The 23,938-nt window shown below is 38.5% G+C and overlaps 1 protein-coding gene across 1 annotated transcript in view; it reads left to right on the forward strand.

Annotated features, from left to right (window-relative positions):
- The window catches only part of SEMA5A (semaphorin 5A), a 246,129-nt gene that overhangs the window by 58,136 nt on the left and 164,055 nt on the right, over nucleotides 1–23,938 (forward strand). Inside the window, exon 3 of the mRNA XM_026048536.1 lies at nucleotides 11,654–11,852. Coding sequence (XP_025904321.1) covers nucleotides 11,720–11,852 — 133 coding nt within the window. The 5' untranslated portion in view covers nucleotides 11,654–11,719. The remainder of the gene's footprint in view (nucleotides 1–11,653; nucleotides 11,853–23,938) is intronic.

Consider the following 23,938-nt stretch of genomic DNA (forward strand, 5'->3'; position numbering starts at 1 on the left):
CATATGTTTTGGGGGTGAGAAGAAAAGCGCCAAGTACTCTGTGTTGGTTTCCTCTCCTCCATTTCCTCACCACTTCCCCAGGACTCTGGTGACTCTGGTTACGGCTGCCCCTGGAGATGGGGGACAGAGTCAGACTGGGTATTTTGTCTGAGCCAGGGGGGTGCTTGGTTCAGTCAAGACACTCTGGCTGGCCCACCAGGGCCATGTATATGCACTGAGCATCTTGTAAATAGGAAAGATGTAGGGTGTTAACGCCAACAGAGAAGCCTTGTACGTGCATTAAAAAAAAAAAATCAAAAAAAAAGAAACCAAACAAAAACAAACAAAAAACCCTCAGCTGTTATGTAATTTCAGGTTCTGTGCTGCACTCAGACTTTTCCCTCAATGTAAGATGAATGCCTTTTAGCTTATTTTGGCACTTGATAAATTACAATTTAATTGGTCTTAATGTGTTCAAGCTGTTTCCCTGAGAGTTCCGTTCCTAGTACAAAATCTCACTTCTTTTCCTAACTACGTTCTCTGTACAGTCTGTACTGCCTGCCAAAGAGAGAGGAATTATTAGAATACCTTTTCTCCTTACATTAGTCCTAGTGACACACATTTATGTGTGGAGAGAGTAGATTTTGAGGGGAGAAATAAGTGAGAGGAAATGACAAAGCCTAGCGAGGCTTCAAAGGGAACAAGGAAAAAAATGCTAAATTTGGAGGGACTTCTGGGTTTGTGAATTTGCATGAGAGGCCAATGTTAAAGTTATGTTAAGAAGAATAGAAGGGAAAAGATAAAGGCTATAGAGTTGCAAAATGACAGCAGTTGGAATGGTAAAAAAACAATAATGGGTGCTGGAACAGAGAAAGAGATTAATAGAAGATTCGTGGAAAATGAGTAATGAAAAAGAGATCATTGAATGAGAAACTACTGGAGAAGGTTTCTGAGTGTTAACAAAACATGAAATGAGGACTGTACAACTCCAGGAGCTCAGAAAAGAGCATATGAAAGAACCCAGCTTTGTAGTTTTGATTCAGTTGTTCATGGATTTCAAGTGGCTGGATCTATGAAAGCAACAGATTCCTTAAACTTGCTATACCACTAGCTGTACTTCACCAGAGAAATTTTCAAGGAGGTCTGCAAATCAAGTAATCTGTGAGAGGATAATTTTTTTTTCATTGGATTAGAGAAGGCTTTTGCTCTTGATAAAGAAGAACTTTGGTGAAGCAGTAGCAGAAAAACAATTAAAGCAGCTGAAATGGGACTTCAGAAAGGAATTTGAAGCCACACAGCCAAAAATGGTGTGGACAAAGGTGACATGAATATTTCAGGCAATAATGTGTGGCAAGCCCTGAGGAAAGAACAGGACAGGAAAGAACAGTTTTTCTCGCAGAGGGTGCAGGGATATGAATTTTTAGATTGGAAGGAATGAGAATAAAGCAGTTAAAAGGGAAAGGGGATGGAGAAATTGCTTTCAGCTGCTTCTAAAACAGTCTATTTCTCTGAGTTTGCTGATGACGGAGATTTCCTTTTCTGTCCATGCATCCTCCTTGGCACTTGTGTGCTAGGCAGGGAGGCCTACTTGAGTGACCAGGCTTGGGGCCTTGCAGCAAATGATGCAAAACCGTGAAAAGCTCACACTTACTTGTTGATTTTCTTTATGTTAAAATTTACCTGCATTGCTTCAAGGCAGCAATAGCAAGTTCAGGCTGGAATGAAGGAATTTAATGACCTTCCAGAAGTTCCATGCCTGGGATATACCATAATTGCAGACTACTGAGTTGCAAACAACTTTGTACAAAAATGATGAATTGTGCTGTGCTTGACACTGCCCGTAAGGTAAAGGAGGATCGGAGAGTCACTGTCTGTGACTGTCCAGCACTGTGGAAAGATCCTCCGTTTCTTACTGCAGAGAGTGAGCCCCTTCCCATTAAAGCCTGTTGTTAAGTTCTTAAGATTAATGACATCTCGAAGATGGGTCTTAACACCTGGTGTGAAACTAAATGGTCTTTGACTTATAAATTTTAGTCTCTCTCTTTTTTTTTTTTTCTTTGGTGTTAAATATCTAATCAAGAATGAATTCTTCACTCCCACCTCCCCAAGCTCGCCCTTTCCCACCTGCCAAGATCATACTTTGTCTTCTTCCTGGCCCTGGGATGCTGGCCTTTAAGTAGCCTTGATGTCTCTCAATTGCCATAAGTCTCACAAGTTACTTTTGCTTGTCTACATTGTTAAAAATGTCAAAGAATTTGTGGAGAAGGGCACTGTTTTTGAGACTCCGATTTCTCTATTGTTGCAAGTTCCGTGCATATGTTTTACATGATACTGATTTTTGTGCCTGCAGTGTACATTTACACAGGATGTATAATTTGCTTGCTATAGAAGCCCTTTTCTACAACAACTGAAAAGGAGCTTGAGTTTTTTTTTTCACTCAGCTTCAGGTTTCTTTATGAAATATTTTATGGATCCACTGTTGGAAAACATGCAAGATTGACAGCTCTGGAAATTGAAGTCCTCATTTAACTGAAGTACATAATACAACTGAGTTGTTATAAGCTCTGTGTCGCCATGTGATTCTTGTTGAACCTGCAGAGACGACCTCTGTTTCAATTATTTATTATTTACAGAGCGTGGAAGGTATGCAGATACTTTTGTACAGTGGGAGTGTCATGTTTCAGTTTGTGCTTATGTATGGTGCTTGTGTCATACGGCACTGTTGCTGCATAAACTGACACTATTTCCTTCTGACTTGATTGTTCTTCAACACCACATCTGCAATCTAAAGTAAGGTTTTAATTGCACTTTTTTTTGTGAGATATTTTATTATACTTCTTCCTCATGTCATTGACCAAAGCCACTTAAAAGTATGAGGGTTTTTTTTGTTTGTTTGTTTGTTTTCGTGGTTTTCCTTTACTTCTTATTACTTCTATACCTTTACATCTGAACTGTTGTTCTGGAAGTAGTTGTGATAGCGTGCTCTTGTATAGTAGTAAATGCGATCAGAGTGAGGACCTGATATACAAAGGAAAAGTAATGTAACTGCAAATGTTTATAGAAGAGCAAAAAAGATCTACTTTACAAGATATGAGTATGTGCTTAGTACTACTGACATGCTTAGGGGGAAATATGTGAGAAAGGGAAGAAAATATTTTCGTGTTTTCTTTGTGTTTAAATGTACATCCTCTTGCGGGACAAAAGAGTAGCTTGCTAGAGGAAAGGGTGAATATGCTTTGGGTTGCAAGGGGCTAATGTATTCCTTTGCTCTGAGATGAAGGGGTAAAATCCACTTTTACTCAGTCAAAGGGGACATTCACACTGGGACATTCACACTGGAGGATAGATGGTTACCTGTGTTAATGTAGATGAGGAGGGGATGGGAGCATGAGCTGTCCTACAACAGCTTGCAGCACCTTTTTAGGACTCTTTCTTATTTGGTTGCATCTGGTACCTGTTATGGTTGTAATATTTTGGATGCTGTCATCTGCCAAGGATCTGTAATGAAAAGGACGTAAGAAGCCTGTACAGGTCTACAGTAGACTGCTGGAAAACTTATTTTTTTTTTTTTTCTGTAGTTTTCCTCTTCAGTGCCAGTGCTTTTACATCTTAGTCCTCACTAAATTTTTTTTGTTTGTTTTTTTTTTTCCATCTTCCCCCCTCAACTTGCCTATTCACAGAAATCATTACAATTTCTCAGACATCCTTCATCATTTTAACTCAGCAATTTCCAGAGAGATGAGGTACATCCCTCAGATTTTTCTTAAGCCTGAAGCCATTTCTTGAGTCTATATCCCTTTCCAGTCCTTCAGAGAGGCATGCTTGAAAGGAGTTTCTCCAGCAGGATTGTCAGTGTGAAGTTGCTTTGAAAGGATCCCATGAAAGGCACACTTTGGGATCTGTTGTCTTTTAAAATTGTTCTCAGCAGTGGCCTGTCTGCTTCTTTTGGAAGAGTTAGGGGAGTGGTGGGAGGGAGTAGTGTTACTCCTGATCAAGCAGACAGTCCTCTTCCATCTTTTAACCCATGCTTCCCTGCAGTAACCACTTGTATCTAACATAGTATGCCAGGCCTTTGGAAACCTCAGTAAAGGACTGTTATGGGCTGCATAAAGTACCCTGGTTGGCAGGTGTGTAGCTCAGGGCAAGCTGAGTGACTTGACTCATAAATTGCTGTTTTCTCCACTGTGTGTTGCAAGATGTTTGCATTCTGAGGAACATAACTTCCATCTTTTTTTTTTTTTTTTTTTCCCTCCCACCCCCTCCTATATGCAATACCTGTGGTGGTTTTTAAAAGTGCTGCTGCTGTCTGGTTTCTGTGTGGGATAGGAGAGGCCGTGAGGGAGAAGATGAAGCCAACTATGAATGAGTGTCCTTGGTTTTCAGTAGGAACGGAGGAACAGAGACTTGTGAGATGGGGAGATGATGAATGAGCAAGCCAGGAAAGTGGAGGTTGTACTGGACTTTGTGGACAGTGATATACAGGAAACATGCGGTTTTCTACAGGGCAATCTGGTAGTCCTAGTCACGCTTGTGTGTGAAACTCAGCTGTGGTGTGCCAAGGCCTGTGCCATGTCGTGATCATTTGTTTGCCATAGGGAATGGGAACCCTGGCTGTGTTGTGTGTGTGGTGCTGCAATGCCTGAGATGTCAGGGGATGTTGATGGTGCAGGAAGTTGTGAAAATTTAGGATGCAGGCTGCGTTATGTGGCCTTTGAAAATATATCTTGGTGGTCTCAGGCAAAGCAAAGGGAGGGCATTCTTAAAGGGGCTCCTCCAGCCTTTCCACGTGGTGTGCTGGAGAGCTGTCAAGGAGAAAAATCTGGATGCCAGCAAAACTGCCGAAAATTGGCCTTTATTTTCCAAAAATCAAAAAGAAGATGTGATCGTTCTACGTGTTTTTATTTATGAGATAAATGTGACTTTGACATATTGCTATTTGAATTTTTAGATTCCTCAAAAGTCTGTATTTTTTAATGTATGCAATCTATGCATATAACTTATAAGATAACAAAATACTAAATGAAAAATGACAGCTACAAACATATAGAAACTATTTTTGGATATGGTGGAGATATCAGTGAATCTTCATGCAATTTGATGTGTGACTAATTGAAACTGTCAACCACTGTGCGTGGGTTTTTTTGGATCTATCATTTTTTGTTTGGTATGTTTTTTTCTGTTGAACTCAGTTGAATGAGAGATCAAATGCAAAATCTGTTATCGAAGAATATCATGGGATTAGTTGTCCCTTTTGGCCACTCTGGCCCTTAACTAACGATGAGGTTAGAATGAACATTAAACAGTGCTTTCATTTATAATTATGTGGGGAAACTTGTGCTCATATACAAAAACAAAAAACCCTAAATCATCATCTTTGCAGTGTTAAGGGTGCAGAGCCAAGAAAAGAGAGCTAGTAGCCTATTTCCCCTAAGCCGTATGTAACGTCACTGAGGAGACACCAGATGATTTGGTTTACCTAAGCACCTAGCAAGTGCTTGCAAAAAATCTTCTATAATGTTAGCGTGAGAATGGCAGGTCATATAGGTTAGTTGTGACAGCTGTGAGTGGTTCAAACTGGTTTCAGAAACGTACCTGCTAAAACTCTACCAAAAACTATAGGACAAAATCCACCATGAGAAGGATAACATCTTCTATCTGCTTTGTTTGAAGGAGACTGTCGCAGCAGTCATTCCATGACGTTTTGGAGCTCATCCAGTAGTTCTTTTAAGTACTAGCTACTTAAACATAATCTTTATTTTGGAAGTTTGCCTGGTATTAATGTGCAGAATGTTCACTAATAGATTTGTTTTAGCTATGCAATTTTCTTCTTTAGATTGGTCATTCACATTTCAAAATGTGCTTATTTTAAGTCCTGATGAAAACTAATTCTAATTCCTAAGTACTTTGGATCTTTTTTTTTTTTTTTTTTTAAAAGACTTACTGCATATTACATTTTTTTTCTCCTGGCTTTATATTTGCTCTTTTTAGCAGGATATTAAATAAAAAGCAACTATTTGAAGCTCCTGCACTACTGTTTGTCTTCTGACTTTTATTGCATTCTTGCAAGAGAACATCCTCATGTAAGATCCTGTACAATTTGCAAATGAAAAAAAAGTGTATCTGTAGGCTCCAGTGACAATCTGTGATGTGGTGAACTTCTGTCTTACTTCTTGCTGGCCAGTACAAGAAAGCTGAAAATAGAAGAAAAGGAAATGATGACAAAACTTTCTGCAGTAGAAGATCTATATGTCCTTCTACCCTGCATCATACCTGCTTTAGGATGGAGATTGTGATAGAAAACTAATTGCATAGCTAGCTTTCAATTTGTGAGCTTTTGTAATTTAAGAGGAATTTTGGGGTTATATATATATATATATATATATTATACAGGGCCACTGCACTGCTAATACAAAATTGTGTCAGCTTTACTTGTAATAGTGACTATCATCCAGCACAGATTCCTAATTTCTAGCAGAGAAACTTAAAAGTTGGCTTTTTCTATGGGTCCAGAGAGTAGCAGATGCCTCTGAACATAAGCTGTGTTATTTAGGGAGCACAGATGCTTCTACAAAACAACACTAAGAAGCAATTTAAAAACCATAGGGCTCTGTAATAAATGGGTGAGGGAGTATTAATGGAAAAATGCAGTGCGCTGGCTAGCCTGAATGCAATTTCTGCATGTGTTCGCAGTACACGAACTTCATAAAAAGCTGCACAGAGGGTTTTCTTGCCTTAGCAGCTAGGTATGTGTATTCACCTCCCAGTAGGCTTTGTGAATAATAGGTAAATACTGGCTTGCATGTGCCACATGTTAATAAAGCACAGCTTGTGAATGTTATGCAGGGCAGAGCTCAAGTCATTGCAGAATATGAGATGGGCTGTAGTTGACCAGAGATCCACAGAGGCCAGTATATGATCTCCAACAGAAGCCACCAGCACATGTTTAGAATAGTAAGTAAGAACGAGGCAAGCATCTAGGGTTGTTTTCCTGAACGTTGCTCCTGTATCAGGTCCAGGAGTTTTACTTTGATAAGTGGGGAGTGTCTGGGTATCAAGTAACGGTCAGAAGATCCATTTTCCATGGTGTGGCTGGGCCCCTGGTAGGAGCTATGTAAGCTTTTGACATCCATAGGATCCAGCGGCAAGGAGTGCCTGTGAAAACTTCAAGTCAATTCGTGTTGCGTGCCAGCCTGACAGTCTTGCCCCTTTTTTGGTGCTCTGTTTCCAGTAATGCTATCTGCTGAAAAAGCAGCATGCCAATGTGATGGAGAGGGAGAGAAGATGATGAAATACAGAGATGTATTTGTGGATCTTTGAACTGCGACCTTTTTTCCCCACTCCCTTTCCTGTTCTTGCCTCTGTCCCCTTCTGTCTTGTTTTCCTTTGCTCTATTCCTCCCCTTTGGCTCCTTATTCCACTTTCTCTGCTTTTCAGGCCTGTGTCTCTGGTGTCGGCTGCAGACACCAGAAGGCTCTTGGCAGAGCATTTCTGTGACTTGGAGGATTGATTTTGGACTGTATTCATTGGTGACTGTGTTTATCTGCTGCCTTGCACAGAGCCTGGGGTTGCCCATGTGTTTGCTATCCATCCCCTAGGCAAAGTTTTATCAAAGTGCTCTGTCTTGCAATCTGATTTTTTGTTTTTTTGTAAGTAGTTGGCTTTTGGAATATGACAAAATACATTAACACACACTGCAGTCTTATTAAATGTTGGATGCATACTGTTCATTAATGGCCAGCTTAATTTCAGAGAGAAGTATGCCATCTGCCATCATGAAAGCATCTACAGCCCTGAGTCACCTCTGCGTGTTTGAATGTGGTCCCTCTTGCTTAGTCAAGCCTCAAGCACTTAATTTGCCTGTTTCATTCTAAAAAGCTTTTCATTTTGAAGAAAAAAAGACAAATATGTGAAGAAAGGTGATCCAAAGAGGCGATATCAGGCAATGGGTAATTGCAAAGGGGATTGTCTAGGAGAATTTCTTTCAATGTGGAACAAAGCACAAAGGGGAGAAAAAATGGATCTCCCATGTCAGGGTACAGTTGCAGCACCCAATAGAGCAGACACTGAAGTAGGTGGAAGGAGACTCTGTAGCAGCTTGTGTGGCCCTTACCCAGGACCATTGCAGGCTTCTCTGTTTGCATGGTCATTTTGACACAAGTTCACTTGATACTTGGTCCTTCGGTGGAAATTGCTGTGAAACAGGACGAGTAGGCAAGGATGAGTAGATTTCTATTTCTTAATTTGATTTTTCTTGTTTACTTAGGGACTGTGAAGCCTCTGCTCTGCTAGTTGTGGGTGAGCTTCAACTTGCAATTATCCACAATATGAATGCACATTTAAGGGGGTAGATGTTGAGAGAGAAAGATCAACTACTTACCTGTTGCTGTTTTAATTTGACACATATTATCAGGAGGTGTCTTCACCTCCTTTTCTTCTCCTTCAAAGTGTAGTCTTTTTTGGAGGGGGCTTTCAATTGAGAGAAAGAAGTGTTTGCTTCTTCTGTTACATGAGTGTGAGTTACATGAAGGGGGAGATGAGATACAGCTCAGTTTAAAAGTTCTTTGACCCCCAAATTCCCCGACAGTGATATGAAGCACCTAAACAATATTTTTCACACTAACAGTGACAGCTAATTAACCTGTCCTTCCAAAGGATTGGATTTAGTTTGAATTCAGTAGTTTAGTACTGAGAAAAGTAATTTTTCTGAAGGTGCTCGTTTCCTCAGCTATTGACTGAGTTCCTCGGCACTCAAGGGCAGGTGGGGAGAAAAACCTGCTGATAATGATTTTGGTATGCAAGGCATCAAAGCTATCACTGCTTATTTCTTAGCAGTTAGCATTACGATGAGTAACCCCATTAAAGTCAATAACCTTTTTGTAATGCAATCTAAGGCATCCATAAACATGTATAGATGAATGGATGAAGATAAATAGTATTTTTTTTCTTCCTTTTTTTTTTTTTTTTTTTTTTTTTTTTCCTTTTTCCTCTCCTGGAGGGATCTCCACTTTTAGTACATTCTTGATAGATCTGTTTCAATATTTTGCCGGGATATAGGAGCCTGACTAGGTGATGCTTCATTTAAAATCAAGGTAGCCAAGAAGGCTGACCTCCCAGTAGAAATGTTTACTTTCATTCCTGCTCAGATTATTTTTTTCAATACGCTCAAATATTTATGCATCTTTCTGAGACTTTAAAAGTTGATGGAAATAAATTTCTGTTTTTTCAGTGTAAAGGCACTGTATTTTTAAGTGCTGGAATAGCCCCTACTGCAATATGTGCAAGAAAAACAGCTTTTGAGGGTCTTTGATGTGGCATTTGTCCTTCATTGTGCATCCTAAATACAGGTAAATAGTCTTACGGAAACCTAAATTAGAACTAGCTGGCTGTAATATGCTGGTACTATCCATATAATATTATAACAAATGGTTATTACTATAGCCACATAAACTGGCTGAATTTGGATGAGAATGGTGCATAATGCTTGAAATGTCATCCTTGCAGAAAATGAACTGCAGAAACATTGGAATGGGAGCTTTATGTCCCTATATACATGAGTGCCCAGAATTTCTATGAGCAGATACTGTCGGCTGGGAGCCACAGGCAATTTACAGGGACAAATTCACATTGGAACATGGTATCATAAGACATACTGCTTAAAAAGCTAGGAACTTGCATTTAACTGACAAAAAGCACCCCTCTCAACTTTTCCTTTGAAACATAAGCAAATTTAGCAAAGCAACAAATTTGGCTATGAAATTTATATACTGCTCAGATGTATTATCTCCATCATCTGTTTGCTCTGGCTTGCCTTAATAAGGATTAGATGTGCCCAGGGCTTGGACGAAAAGCTTTTAGAGGCAGAATATATAGAGTGATAAGAAAGGAGAAGTTCTTCTTATGTCAGTCTTTTCTATAAGTAGTCTACGCAATTGCTACAGAGCAGTGTTATGGAGTGATGTTTTATTGTCTATGCTGCTTTTTAAATGTAGTTTTTAAAACCCACTGGTCTTACTGTGGAGTGAATATTTATTAATTAACAGTCCTTTGTTTGGGTTTAGGATATTGGCTTTAAACAAATAGTTTCCAGCTTATTAAACAACATAGTGCAATTTGGTGAGATCAAATGTATTAGGAGTCAATATTGATGATTATTTTTTCCTGAATGGCTCCATTAATTTGCAAAATGACATTTCTGCCATTGCTGAGTTATCTCAAGTCTCCAGCCTTCCTTTCCTAGTAGTCAGCGATGTCTTATAACAGTCATACTGTTAGGTTGTTGCTACTTGGAATGTTTAATTTGGTAAATCTAAGAAAACTTTACTGGTTCTCCTATCACTTTAGCACTGTGAATATTTTGCTGCTTGTAAAAATGGGTGTTTGGTTATTGGGTGTTTCAGAAAGTTGGGTGATGATATTTAATCAACTTTATTCTTTTACTGAATGAATATATTTATTATTTTTGATAGGAGTCCAGATTCTAATTGAAAGGGGTCTCAACCTTAGAACCTGTTTGCAATAGTCAACCTTATCATTAGTCTCATCAAATTGGTAGGGAATAAGCAAATGTCAGAACCACAGCGACTCCCATTTCTGTAAGAAGATAAAGTCCTGTCCTCCCTCATAGTCACAAGGAGTTAAATACTCTTGTCTCTGAAGAAGGTAAAATGAGGCGCAGTGTATCCAAGTGAACTTGGAAAAGGGGTGATGGTCGGAATTCTCCAGTGCACATTTTGTATTATATACAGTCCAAGTGGTGATAGTGAAAGTTAAAACTTGTCTTTGCTGAAGTCCCTGAAAGTGGATTCTCCAAATGCAAGTATAATCAGCACTACAAATTGATTTGGTCTCCTGTTGTTAAATGACCTCTGTGGATGGGGGGAACCTATTCCGAGACTTTGGAATCAGGGTAACAAGTGTGATGTGATTGAGACCTGGTGTCTCCAGGACTGACTCCATGGAGTTTTGGTTGGGGGTGACTGAATATGCCATCGACTTTTTTGATTGCAGTGGTAGATAGAAGCTCACGGGTGTTCTCCAGTTGTTAAACTAACAGTTTGAGATGACTAAAACCCAGTTATATTCTACAGAAAAAGTGTAATCTGTGTTCAGGCCTCCATAATGGAAACCGTATGTCTACTGCTGTTTTTTGAGGTCACTGGCAGAATAATTCCTGTCAATGCAGGTTTTTGTTTCTTTTAGGTGAATCTTTTAGGCGAATCTTTAGCTTTAGATGTCTTAAGTAGCTTTGGCAAAATGATTTAGTCAAAGACAAAGCAAGTACTCTGAACGGGTTATGTTTTAGTATCACTTTGGTCATAATCTTTTGAATAGTCTTAATTTGGGTGTGTGCAAAATTTTACTTTAAAAGGCACATTATCTTTCCCCCGTCAGTATGTCAGTATTATAAAATGAAACTTTTTTGTTTCAAAGGATGAGTAACAGTTTTTCAATGCTCCTGGGTGCTAAAAAGAAATTATCATTCCAATTGTATACAACTGTTGGCAAACTTATGAAGTAATTAAGTAATTGTAGAAGCAGACTTTTGAGACGTCAAATTTTACATAGAGAGGAAATGACAATTTACTTTCATTTTAAACATAAAATATTGCCTTGTTTTTCCCCCCTCCCCCTTCCTGTGGCAATTACTCTATTGAGATTTCTTTGAATTCTCCAGGTGGTTTTCACACATGAGTTCAAGAAGAGTTCATAGTTAAAAGAAGCAATTGCTGTGGAGGACAGCATGACCACCATGAAAGGAAGCTGCCTCCTTGCTCTACTGCTGGCTGGACTTGGGGTGTTAGGAATACTGGAGTCAGCAACAAAAGAAGATATCCGTTGCCACAGAGCTGAACACCCAGTTATTGCATACAAAGGTATGGAGTAATGCAAACATGTTCTTTTTGTGTAGAAACTTCTGTTGATACTATGAAATGGTATAAAAAATGCATATAGTTATGTTTATATAATCACATTGATTATATTCCATACAGGTTAAGCACGCATTTACAAAGCTTGCTCACAATTTGGTGCTGATTCTGTGATTTGAAGATGTATCATTTTTCCATTTTGTAATTAAAATACCAAATTAGGATCATTCTCTAATGGGATAGGGCAGATTGGAAGAAAACCTCAGGAGATCATTGAATCCAACCTTATGCTTGAAGTAGAGCTAGCTGTGAGATCAGAGAAGACTGTTCACAGATTTACAGAATCTGATCTTGAGGACCTCCAAGCATGAAAACTGTACAACCTGACTGGGCATTCACAGCTTAACTGTCCTTGTGGTGAAAAACCTTTTTTGCCTTATGTCTGAACCTTCTGTTTCAACTTTGACCTGTTGGCTCTTGTCCTCATATACTGACGAAAAGAGTCACGTACTGTTTTCATCTTCATGATACCTTCATAGGTTTCAGATATTGCTGTTAGGTTCCCCCTTGCTGCCTTCTCTTCTCTAGACTGAACAAGTCCAGTTCCTTCAGCCTCTCCTTGTACCTTAGGTGCTCCAGGCATTAGCTTTCTTGCTGGCCTTCCACTGAACTCACTTCAATATATCAACATCCTTATTATCCTGGTAGGTTCAAAAGTGAATATAGTATCCTAGATGCTTCTAGTGATTTTATAATCTCTTCCCTTGATTCTGTTTCCTTGGACAGGCTATGTTCCAGTTATACAGACCAGGTTGTCATTGACTTTCTCTGCTGCAAGGCCACACTCATGGTTGCTCTCTTGTGTTCAGTTTGCTGTCTGGCTGGACAGCCAGGTCCTTTCAGCAGAGCTATTCTCTATCCCATTGGTAGTGCACTCTGTCATCTCCTCCATGTCGCTGATGAAGACGTTAAACAGCACAGGTTCCAGGATTGATCTCTGTGATACTCTGCTTCTTACCAGCATCTAGGTAGAGTACAGCCCATGAAAGAGTTATTTTTCTAGCCAGGTTTTTATGTATCTGGTTGTTTATTTGTGCAAACAGACCGTAACATCCTAACTTGCATACAAAAATATTTTGGAAGATGATGTTGAACATCTCACTAAGATCAAGATGAATGGCATCCACTGTTCTTCTCATCAAAATATCCTATAATGTTATTACATAAGGCAAATGGGTTGGCCAGGTGTGATTTACCCTTGGTAAATCCCTGTGTACTGTTTCCAGTCATGTTCTTCTTTGTATAACCATAAAGATTTATTCCAAGAGCACTATCTCTATAACTTTCTCAGGAACTGAAATGTTAAGTACCTGCCATGTTTATTTTCCTGCAGTCACTGAGGACCTTCCCCAGTCTCTGCAACTTCATGGAGATGGAGAGTGGCCAGTTCTTGTGTATTAGTAGAAACTGTTCCTGTTGCCTGTGATGCATTTTGCAAGTCTCAACTCTAGTTGAATTTTGGCGTGTCTTGACACCATTATTATGTGCCCATGCAGTGTTTCTAAATTCCTTGTTGGTAGCCTGTCCTTGTTTCCATCTTGTATATACTCCCATTTTGCTTTGGAATTCCATCATGAGTTCCCTGTTTAGCGAGGCAAGTATTTTAATAAATATACTTGTCTTCCTAAGTATTGACACAGATTGCCCTTCCAATCAGAGGAAGTGGTAAATGAAGTATTTTATGACTAAAATGAGTTTTTATTTATTTGAATTATCTTTTCCAGTTAAATTCTGTTGCTTAACTACTTCACACTCAAGAACTGAGCACTCATTGCATCATTTTTTTTGTGTATATGTAACTGTAAAAGCAAATAATACTACAGTAGCATGCCAAAAGTTGATTAAATTGGATTAGAAATGAATTGGTTTATGAATCTGACACTGTTCATAAATTTCAGCCAGTGTTTAGGAAAGAAGCTTGAATTTAGTACAATCCTTCTTTTAAGGTCTTTATTGTTCCCTATCATATTTAATTTCTGGTGGTGTCCTTCCAATTGCAGGTTAGTTATGCTAAGGATCATTGGCTATGGAATGGAGATAGCAGAGACTTTCTCTGCCATCTTATTTCAATTGTATTTTCTTGTGTAACCACAGGTAGCATAACAGAGTGACAGTTATGCTTTGTTGTAAAGATCCCAAAAGCTTATTGCAGTCTGTTTGGGATGTAAAGAATATGTTCTAGGTACGTATAGGTAGCAGAAATATGTAGGAACATTTATTTTCAGACTGTTAATATAAGATTTCTGATATTCACTCTTTCTATTTTTCAGTATCAGGCCACCTGTTGACCTTTGCAGGAGAAGTTTCATCAATCAATCATGTACATACCTGTGCCATGTCTTAGCCTTTATGAACTGGGATAACAAAAAAAAAAAAAAAAAAAAAAAAAAAAAAAAAAAAAAAAAAAAAAGTGACAAGCTGTAGCTCATATGCAACAGAATAATCTTTTAATCTTTAGGAAACCTCCAGCAAATCTTAAGAAATATGTGTAGAAGCATAGTCGCAACACAGTATATAATATGTTACAGCTAGGTAACATAGCTGGTATAGGCACATGGCAATTTACTAGTAAATGCAGTGCTGCTAGTCTAGGGGAAAGAGAAGATGACAGATCAAGGGAAAAGGTGACAAGGGAAAAGGGTTTTCTTAGAAACTGAATGTTAAAAATGGACTATTGGCGACTTGGTTGAGGTATGAAAAAGTATGAGAGAGAGAGATGTGTGGGAAGAACTTATGAATGAGTACTGCTGTAAGAGTTTTATGATGTTGCTGTGAAACGGTTTTGGCAGGGTTTAAGCAGTTCTCTTCCTGACTGCTGTACTCCTCCTGCAGCATTTAATACCTTTATTAATGCCTACAGAATGTAGCTGGGGGCAATATTAGTGCTGCTGGAGCTGTGCAGGGTCCTAAAATCAAATCTTGCCAACTAAGAAACTCGTTAGTTGACTGTTAAACCAATGTTGCATTCTGTCAACCTACTTTATAATGATTTCATGTCTGCTGGTGCTAAACGCTGTGTGGGATGTTGAGCACAAACTAAGGTTGAATGTGATTGTTACTGTGTGATAAGTACTTTTGTGAACTCCAGTCCTAACTTTACAGAGATATCAACTCTGTTTTATTTATAGCTGACTAAAGCCATTTTTTTGTAGTTTTGGGTTCTGTAGTTTTGCCAAAATAGCAATATACTTACTTGATCTGTCCTCCTTTGGGAGGACTATATGAATGCATGGTAGATGGACTATAAACTATTATACGAAACTAATGGAGTGAGAATCTGCTGTAGCGTATGGATGAACAGCTGCAGAAAACAAATAAAAAGTAGTCCCCAGGAGCTGTCATGACGAAATATGGAAAGGAAGCATATCTTTTGAAAGAGCTTACTTTCTGTCCCACTGCCAATCAAAAACTTGTGAAAAAAGTTGTATGATGTTTATGATGATCCTGTCAAGCTAACTTTTGTAGAAATGAATGTACTATTTCTATTACTGATTTTTTTTCAATTAAGCATGTTTAGCTGAAAGACTCTGATGTATTTTCTGCTATCAAATAGCAAGAATTCCACCTACCAGTTAAGAACTTTTGTTCAAATATTCAGTTTTCTAGTCATAGATAAAAGGAAAAAGAAGCAGATGTGGGGGTGATTTACACACTTTCAGTGGTTTTTCTACATGACCTAAAAATCTCTTTCACTCTATTTGTTTCACATCCACGGTAGCAATAATCTTGGTAGTGTTCATCTGCACAATTAACATTATGAATATATTATGAACCTTTTATCTTTCCCGGAAACTAAAGCAACAAATGAGAAAACCTATTGTAGACATCAACATGTTTCAACTCTAAAATTCTCTCTCAAGCCTTTCCTAGAATAGAAAGAGGCACTTTGTGTCTCAGTGGTAGACTGGAAACTTCCATTTCTGGTTAAAATTGGTGGGAGCTGTTACAGGAATCCGATTTATAAAAAGCAGGCCCCTAAGTATAGGATGACTTGAGAGGATCAGCCCCTGCATTGTGCAGTCTGGGGTGTGTTATGTGATGGGAGTAACCAGGATGATGCACAAGGTCCCTCTTTTAAGAGTCCCCTCTTTCCAGGAAGGTGCCTGCACCATGTACAAATGTGCACATGTACAAATGTGTGATGCTTTTTGTTTTTTGAAATTCCATATGCATATATTACACACATGTGCCCAAGATTCCTCACATGTGTAAGTGAAAAAGTAAATAGACACATTGGAGACAAGAGGTTGTAAAACCTGTGCATATTGGGGATTTGGATACAAAGAACCAAAGTCAAAATGCTCAAAATAATTTAGCAAAAGACATGAAATAAGCTTGTCATTAAAAACAGGAGGCAAAAAATAGAGCATTATATTTTTTTATTAAATATTATTTCATCTAGTCATGCTTTTATGTCCATAGAGAAACTGAAATGTTAACTGTGTAATGTGTATTGGGGCTTATTGATGGCCAGCTTGTTCATTTCTTGGAAAAAATGTGCCTGCTTAATATAGTAAAGGGACGTGTTTAACATAAATAGTTAGAGAAAGCTATTGAAAACAAGCTTCCTGTGGGTATGATAAGTGAGGAGTAAATCATATGCGGACAGTGTTTAGAGAAATAACATGGGCGTCTATGGAACAAAACCAAAATCTGTTTATCAAAGTGCAGTCTTATGCAGAAACGAATTGAAACAGTAGACTAACGCTTGGCTAAATCTTTCAAAGCTCTTAACCTGCCACTCTACAGAAACTCTACAATGGAGAGAGAAATGGTATTTTATTTCCATAAGTTAGAAAACTTCCAGTTAGAAAAAAAGAACAAAACCCATAGAAGTAGTTGCAGTGGCAACTTGTTCCCCTTCCCCTGCACACACCTATCTTGGTTAGATGTATTAAATTCACAAATTCAGCTGAAGACTCACAATACAGATGCACACCTTCCGTTAGGTAGAGCTGAAGAACTGTACCAACTGTTTAGCACTGTCCCTTTCTGCAGGTTGTCATTCCAGTTCAGTTGATGACAGTGTAGTTTTCCTGCTTTATTTCAAACAAACTTAGCTAGATTACTTCAAACAATTTAAATTAAATTTAAATAGGAGAGTAATTACTGACAAGACTGCTCCACTGGCAGAGCAGTGTGTGTGGTGAGAGATGTGGTGTGTGCTGCTGATGGATTTGTGGTGTGAATTTTAACAGTTCTGGAATACAGGGTCTCATTTGCATTTATTGGTGACAGAGGACAAAAATAAGCTGGAAAGAAATTACCCAGCTCCAGTTTCTAGGGTGAAATTGTTCCTGTTGGCTCTCCTGCATTTCAGCTGTACAAAATCTAATTTCTTAGGCTTTTCTATTTAGAGGAGGGGAAAAAAAAAAGGGAGGGAATTGTCGCAGTTTTGTACTAGACTGCTTCTTGTTTTATGTCCAGATTATAGTAGAGATCATCTGTTCAGGGGCAAATCCCATTCTTTGAAACTCTCATAAAGTAAACGGGATTTAAGACAGTGCTATCTCAGCAAGAGAAACATGGCTGACATAATTTTAGAAATTGTATTTAGCGATATTTTAAATACACGTTGTGCTTTGCAGAGGTTATCTGCTGAATAAACATCTCAAAAATAACATGAAGTCTCAATCCATAGACAAAGCAAAAATAAAGCCTTCATTTCTACTTGAGGTTAACCAGAAGAGAAAAATAGACTAGCTATTTTTTCATTTCTTAGTTCAGGAAACCTGCAAAATATATGTTCTTAACCTTATTGTCTGACCGCTGTAGAATTCCCTCACTTGGTGTTTGTCTAAGTAATGTAGAGTCAGTACATCTCGCTGCTCGTTTTATCATGCAAAATTGCATGTGGCGCACATGCACTTAATGCCTGCCAAGAGGAAATAGCTTGTGGGCTGCATGAAAAAAAGCTACGTGCTGTATGAACTTGTTTTTGTTTGCATTCTCCTCTCTCTCTCTCCCAGTCTGGTTATAAACTACTGTTTAAACTAGTAGCAAGCTCCTAAGCTATCCATTTTTTTTTTGTTGTCCTTCCTCACCCTCTTCCTTTCTTCTGGTGTTCAAAAACACATTTTAAAGACCTCCTGCTAACTTCAGCAGTGGGGTTGAGGATTGTTGCTTTCCACTCCCTATCCTCCTTGGTGTTATTTTTGTTAAATAAAGATGATTCATGGGTGTAGAAGAGTTGGTCACTAGATATTGCAGCATGAGTTTGCCCAGGCTTCAGGGCTATGAGATTATTTGCCAGGAACCAGCCGTTCTTAACAAGAAAACTAATTCTTTCTGTACTTATGTTTATGTGTGTGTGTGTGTGTGTATACATATATATATATATATATGTATGTATGTATATATACATGGCTGATTTCTTTGCTGTGTGCCTTGGTATGTGAATATGATTGGGTCATGTGGAATTTCACACTTCTTGGAGAAGAGGCAGAAAGTGAAGGGCTGCCACACCTTTCAGTTATCTACACACAGCAGTCAGAATTTATCTTTTCTTCCAAGGATATACATTTTTAATGGAGATGGGCCTTTTTGCTGAAAGGTTGCAAAAGATAGCTTTTAAACCACAGTATGCTAAAGGGACAACTCTGCTACTACTAAATAATGCTCTTGAACAGCTGAGGTCCTCTCTTTTTCTAGAACTTCTCATGTGCTTAAAGAGAACAAGACACATTATTGATTTCAGTTTATTTTTGTTTACTTTTTCTAACAAGCAATGTATGTGTATACACATATATATGCATATTATATATATATGCATATTATATATATAATAGATATTTTTAAAGATGATTAAAGAACTCTGTAGCCTGTCTTTGGATGGCTATCAGGGATGGATATACTGGTCTTTACCCCCTTTTAGAAGCCTCTCTCTTAATCCACTTTGGTTCATATGAGTTTGGTTCTCCACCCTCTTCAGGGACTGCACTGCGATACGTCCAAAGCCAGCTTTTGTTTCCTAAAGAAAGAGAGCACGTAGATGGCTAAGTTAACATTAAAAACGAGTAGAAAGTCAGAACTCTTGCCTTGCCTTGCCATAATTCTCCAGTGGGAGTAATTGCAGCCTGTTGATGCAGGACCATTTGGTATTTTTAAACATGGTAGTGACCAGTTACTGCAAAGGCTCATTCTGTTTTTTTTCCACTGACTCATGCAGGCCTCCTTTTCTCCATTCTGCACAGTGTTTTGACTAGTTTGATGGGGTGTCTCTTCCCCTCTGTGGTGCTACTGCCTTTACCACTTATGCCTTACATGTAGCCTTCTGTTGGCTATTGCATCAGCAGAGATATTTGAAGGAATCCTGGCCCATCCTTTTGGCTTGCCTGAAGCTATGCAGTTTCCAGCAATCATACAAGCATGGAGAAAATCAATCAATGTCTTCTTTTTTTTTTTTTTTTTTTTTTTTTTTTTTTTTTTTTTTCCTCTTTTCTCCCAGGAGAAATAGAAGGAAAAAGGTAATTTTAAATGGTAAGTTAAACTCTCTCTCTCTCTCTGTGTGTGTGTGTGTGTGTGTGTGTGTGTTTAATAACATTCCACTTCCTCTCAGTGTATTGAATCAAAGCACCTTTGAGATGCTCTCTGTCCTGCTTTCTGTCGGGAGCACTTGCTTGCCATTGGCAGGACTGTAGGGTGCTCAAGCAGCTGATTTTTGCCTGGGTAACTGAATCTGGAGGATACTAGGGTGTTGCATGGCATTTTCTCACATTTGGACCTGTCTTAAGTTAACTGCTTTCCCCTAACAGTGCGTGATTCAGGTTTTGCTCTGATGACTCTCCAAACAAAAGGACATGGAAGCTCTTTGCTGTTTCTGAGGATTAGGAGCTCACCCTTTTACAGTCAGCTTCAGAGTGAATCCACTGAAGTAGTTAATCATTACAAGTCTCTGGAACTTTATAGTGCCCTTTACTGTAACAATAATTCTTGAAAAATTACTATCTTTTTGTGAGGTTGTGAGTTTCTTCCTCATTCTCCCTCTCCCTTGGGGTGTATGTGTGTGTTTTGGGACATGTAGGTGGAGATACTCTGCTTTGAAATCCTAAATCCAAGCTCTCACCAAGAATCTCTTAGGCTTTGCCTCTTTACACATTGCGTTATAGTGCGAGTTACTTTGTTGCTCTTTATTTATTTTTGCATTGAATGCTTACAAACCCAAAGACATTTCCAAGAGCTTTAGTCTTAGGTAGAAGTGATAGAATCAAGAGGTTTCTTGAGACTAAAACAATGCAAGTAAAGAGGTTTTATTTTGTCATGACAGCATAAATAAAAATGTGCCATTGCAAGGCAGAGTGAGTTGGAGAAACAAGGTCTTATTGAATCAAGTTTTTTCAACTTGCCTTAGACAGTTGACTTTATGCTTCTCCCCTTCCTCATAATAAATAGATAAAAACTGAACAGGTTTCTTCATGAAATGCGCTCTGTTCAGATCAGTTTTCCCCTAACTACAGATGAGTTCCTTCAAATAAATCTGAGGGGCACTTTGCAGAGTGCCAGAGGGAACTCTTTCAAAATCAAACTGTGGAAGACCTTGCTCCTATGAAGAGAGAGCATGGCTAGGGGTGTTAAATTTGCATTGTCAGTACATCTTCATCACTTTGGGGAAGTCGAGTAGTGACAGCATAGAATACTAAAGCTAGTACCTGCCAGCAGGGGCAATGCTTGGCTGGAGGAATATGCAGCCTATGCTGCTGGAAATGTGAAGGTGCTGTTCTTACCTGATTTGGAGTGATGATTAGCAGAACCTCCCCAATGAAAAGCAAATCTTCTCAAGTGTGGGGAAAATTTGGACTGAGACATTCTGCTAAGACTTGATAGTACTTCTGATGTCTACTGCAGGTGTTTCATCCCTTTTTCTGGACCACTTTGAACCAACTGTTGCTGCAAGCAGGATATTAAAACAGAAGCACTACTAGTATACAGAAGTAACTGCCCTGCTGGTCTAGAGAAGACTCATCCTAGCTGTGGGTTCTAGCAGAGCTGACTCTTTCTTTGCCTCTAGAAACACCTGAAGTCTGCATTACTGTGCTCTAGTTGCCTCTTTTTGTTAGGTTTGTTTTCTTCTCACTACCTCTCATCACCTAACTATAGCTTGGCCTTGTGTCTATGCAGCTCGATAAAAGTAAGGATTACAAATCTGCCCCTGACAGCTTCAAGAAAATTAAAAAAAAAAAAAAAAAAGGTTTATTTACTGCTAAGAGGACAGCAGTTTGGAATTGGTTCCAGCCAGGAGCTGAAGAGTCAGGGAGCAGGTTGCAATTCCCACAGTGTTTCTGCAGCAATGGGCTTGCATTTGTCTCAAGGTTGTGTCATTCAGTTCGATCTATATTATAAATTTTTCATTGCAAAATGAAAATGAGAGTGAAAATACACAGTAAGGTAATGGAGGCAGGTTGATGGTCATGGGCAATCTGCAAGTAGAAAAATCACAATTGAGTCCTGAATTTAAATGAACTGGGGGAGAAAACTTGGATCTTAGAAACAAGTTCTTAGCTCCTAGATACAGATTCATCCATTTTACCATCTCTTTTTTTCATTAGCTTTTAATTATTTTTATATTACTTAATTTTTAAGGTGTCTGCTGGTGTGGTATTTTTAGTGGTTCCAATTTTGGGCAGTTAGTAAATAGTGGTAAGCTATTTGCTTTAAAATGATCAGGGATTTGAAAATCCTGTTTCAATTTTTGTCTTCTCTGACAGTACAAAACTTCAGGATTATTATTTAAAATATGGCTACCAGATTGAGCAACTGGTAGTGTCTTAGCACAACTGTTGGCAACTTAAGCTGCTGTGAAATGTAACTAATATCTTTAAGTGCCATGAAGTGATCTGAGGCTCAATTTCCTACTGCTTCTGTACATGAAAGAAAAAGAAAACTCCAAGGGGCTCTAATTGGGTGTTATTGGTGATACTTTGTCATTGCTCAATTTCTGTAGAGAACTCTTTACTAATTCTAAGTGTATAAAACCTCTGCTTGTAAACGCCAAAAACTTCTTTCATCTAGGTGGGAGTTCATCCTTTTTCCCTTCACATTTGTATGCAACGTGTGTGTTTCTGGACAACAAAACATAAACAACTGCAAGCCCGTATTCCTTGGGGAAAAAAAAAAAAAAAAGGCATAAGTCGTCATTGTAGCAGATGTTACTGTCTTCTCCCTGAGGGCACAGACGGTCAGAACCCAAATTCCCTTTAATTATCCCAGTACAGACACATGTGTGCCCATAAAAGCACAGAAATGGGCAGTGTTGGTGGGGGCAGAAGCTCTGCTGGGACAAGAGAAGAGGAATGTTGAGCTGGATCCTAGACCTTGAGACTTTGGAGGCTGGAGCAAACTGCACAAAGCACGTCAAGAAACAAGGCAGGGCAGTAGCTCCTGCCTCACTGTGAGCAGATTGCTGGGAATAAGCAGCCAAGCAACAAAAAGCATGTGGAGGAGGGCACAAGACAGTAAATTGAAGGCAGGCTTAAAAACACAGGTTCTTCTGTGATACAGAGCTTGTTTAAAGTGAATAAACATACTTTAAGTATGCTTTATCTTCTTCTTTTTTTTTTTTTTTTTCCCTCCATTAATAATAAACTACTTATAGCCCTGCCTCATTACCTCTGAAATTCCCCCTTCGCTGATAATGGACATTTAATAAACAAAAATCCAATAAACAGGTGGTGAATTTACTGGTTGGTAGTTTATAGAGGTTTACACTCTGGGGATTGGTTTTATTACAAATGATTTAATGTGGCAAGGAGCTCTGGAAGCAGGTAAAGCCTCTAGATAAGGCAAGAAGTGCTTTATTATTTCTGTGCCTTTTTTTTCCTGAGTCCTTTTTGGCAGGCTGCAAGAATTGGGTAGGTTGTGTTGGGTAGTACAAGGAAGGCAGCTGCTCTGTGAGCTGAAGGAAGCTCCAGAAAACTCCTGGGTTTTGAAAGGAAGCCATAGTTTGGGAGGTCGTTCTTTGCATGATTTTTTTTTTCTCCTATAAAGAAAGATGAGCTTTGATCTGCAGATGTAGATCTGAGTTGTTTCCGTGTTTATAAGTGTAGCATTGTAAGACATAAAGGAGGAGTCTTTTAGTTTGTGGTTGCTGATTTAATCTTGGTGGGCAAAACAGTAACTCTCAAAAGTTCCTTTATGCCGTGTTAGCTAGTATTAGGTTTGTATTAGCTAAACTTGCATAAAAAGTAGTCTTGAAAAGTCTTTTTTTTTTTTTTTTTTTTTTTTTTTCTCCCTCCCCTTTGGGGACTTGGGGAGGGAATGCATATACATATATATATATATTTTTTTTTTTTGCCTTCTTCCTGGATGCCTATTTGAGAAACTGCAGGGCTCTCCTTTACTGGTTAAGCACCAGAATCTCATCTACTTCACTGTATTAGCTAGATCAAAGAATCTTCTTATTTTAATAACACATGTTCCTGATAAACTTTATTGAATGTTGTGAATTAACTACTATAATGCATATTGTTTAGTTTCCAGTTGCAGAGGAAATGCACAAGACTCTTAATTCTGTATTATTAAATCCAATGGTGCAAGTATAAAGTCACAATCTAAATGTCTTCTGTATAGAGTGAGGTATATGCAATAACTTTTCATTAAAATGCCATACTGAAGATGTGCTTACCTGTCCAAATCTTTTTGATTATTATTTTTGGTTTCTAGAGAAACCCATGAAACTTTGTAAGCTGTTGCCTCCTTTCTGTGTTCGAAGTTATACTTTTCTACAAATATCTTCTGTCCACTCTTTCTGGTATACTCAGTTTTCACTATCAGACAGAGACTTCTGCTAGCACAACCTGATAGATCTGAATTACATGCAGGATTTGACTCTCCTTAGACTTAACAGGCTTATACCATATACATAGCTTTGAAGGCTTGTATCACATATATAAAACAGTGGACATGCCAGCCCTCTTATCTCAGTAACCATGAATTTCACTTTTTTTTTTTTTCTCCTGTCATCACTCTCTCTCTTTCTGTTGGATTTAAAGAGTTAGTTACTATCTTTTTTTTTTTTTTTTTTTTTTTTTTTTTTT

Source organism: Nothoprocta perdicaria, unplaced genomic scaffold (genome assembly GCF_003342845.1).
Source record: "Nothoprocta perdicaria isolate Ctin4 unplaced genomic scaffold, notPer1 scaffold_55, whole genome shotgun sequence".
Lineage (NCBI taxonomy): Eukaryota > Metazoa > Chordata > Aves > Tinamiformes > Tinamidae > Nothoprocta > Nothoprocta perdicaria.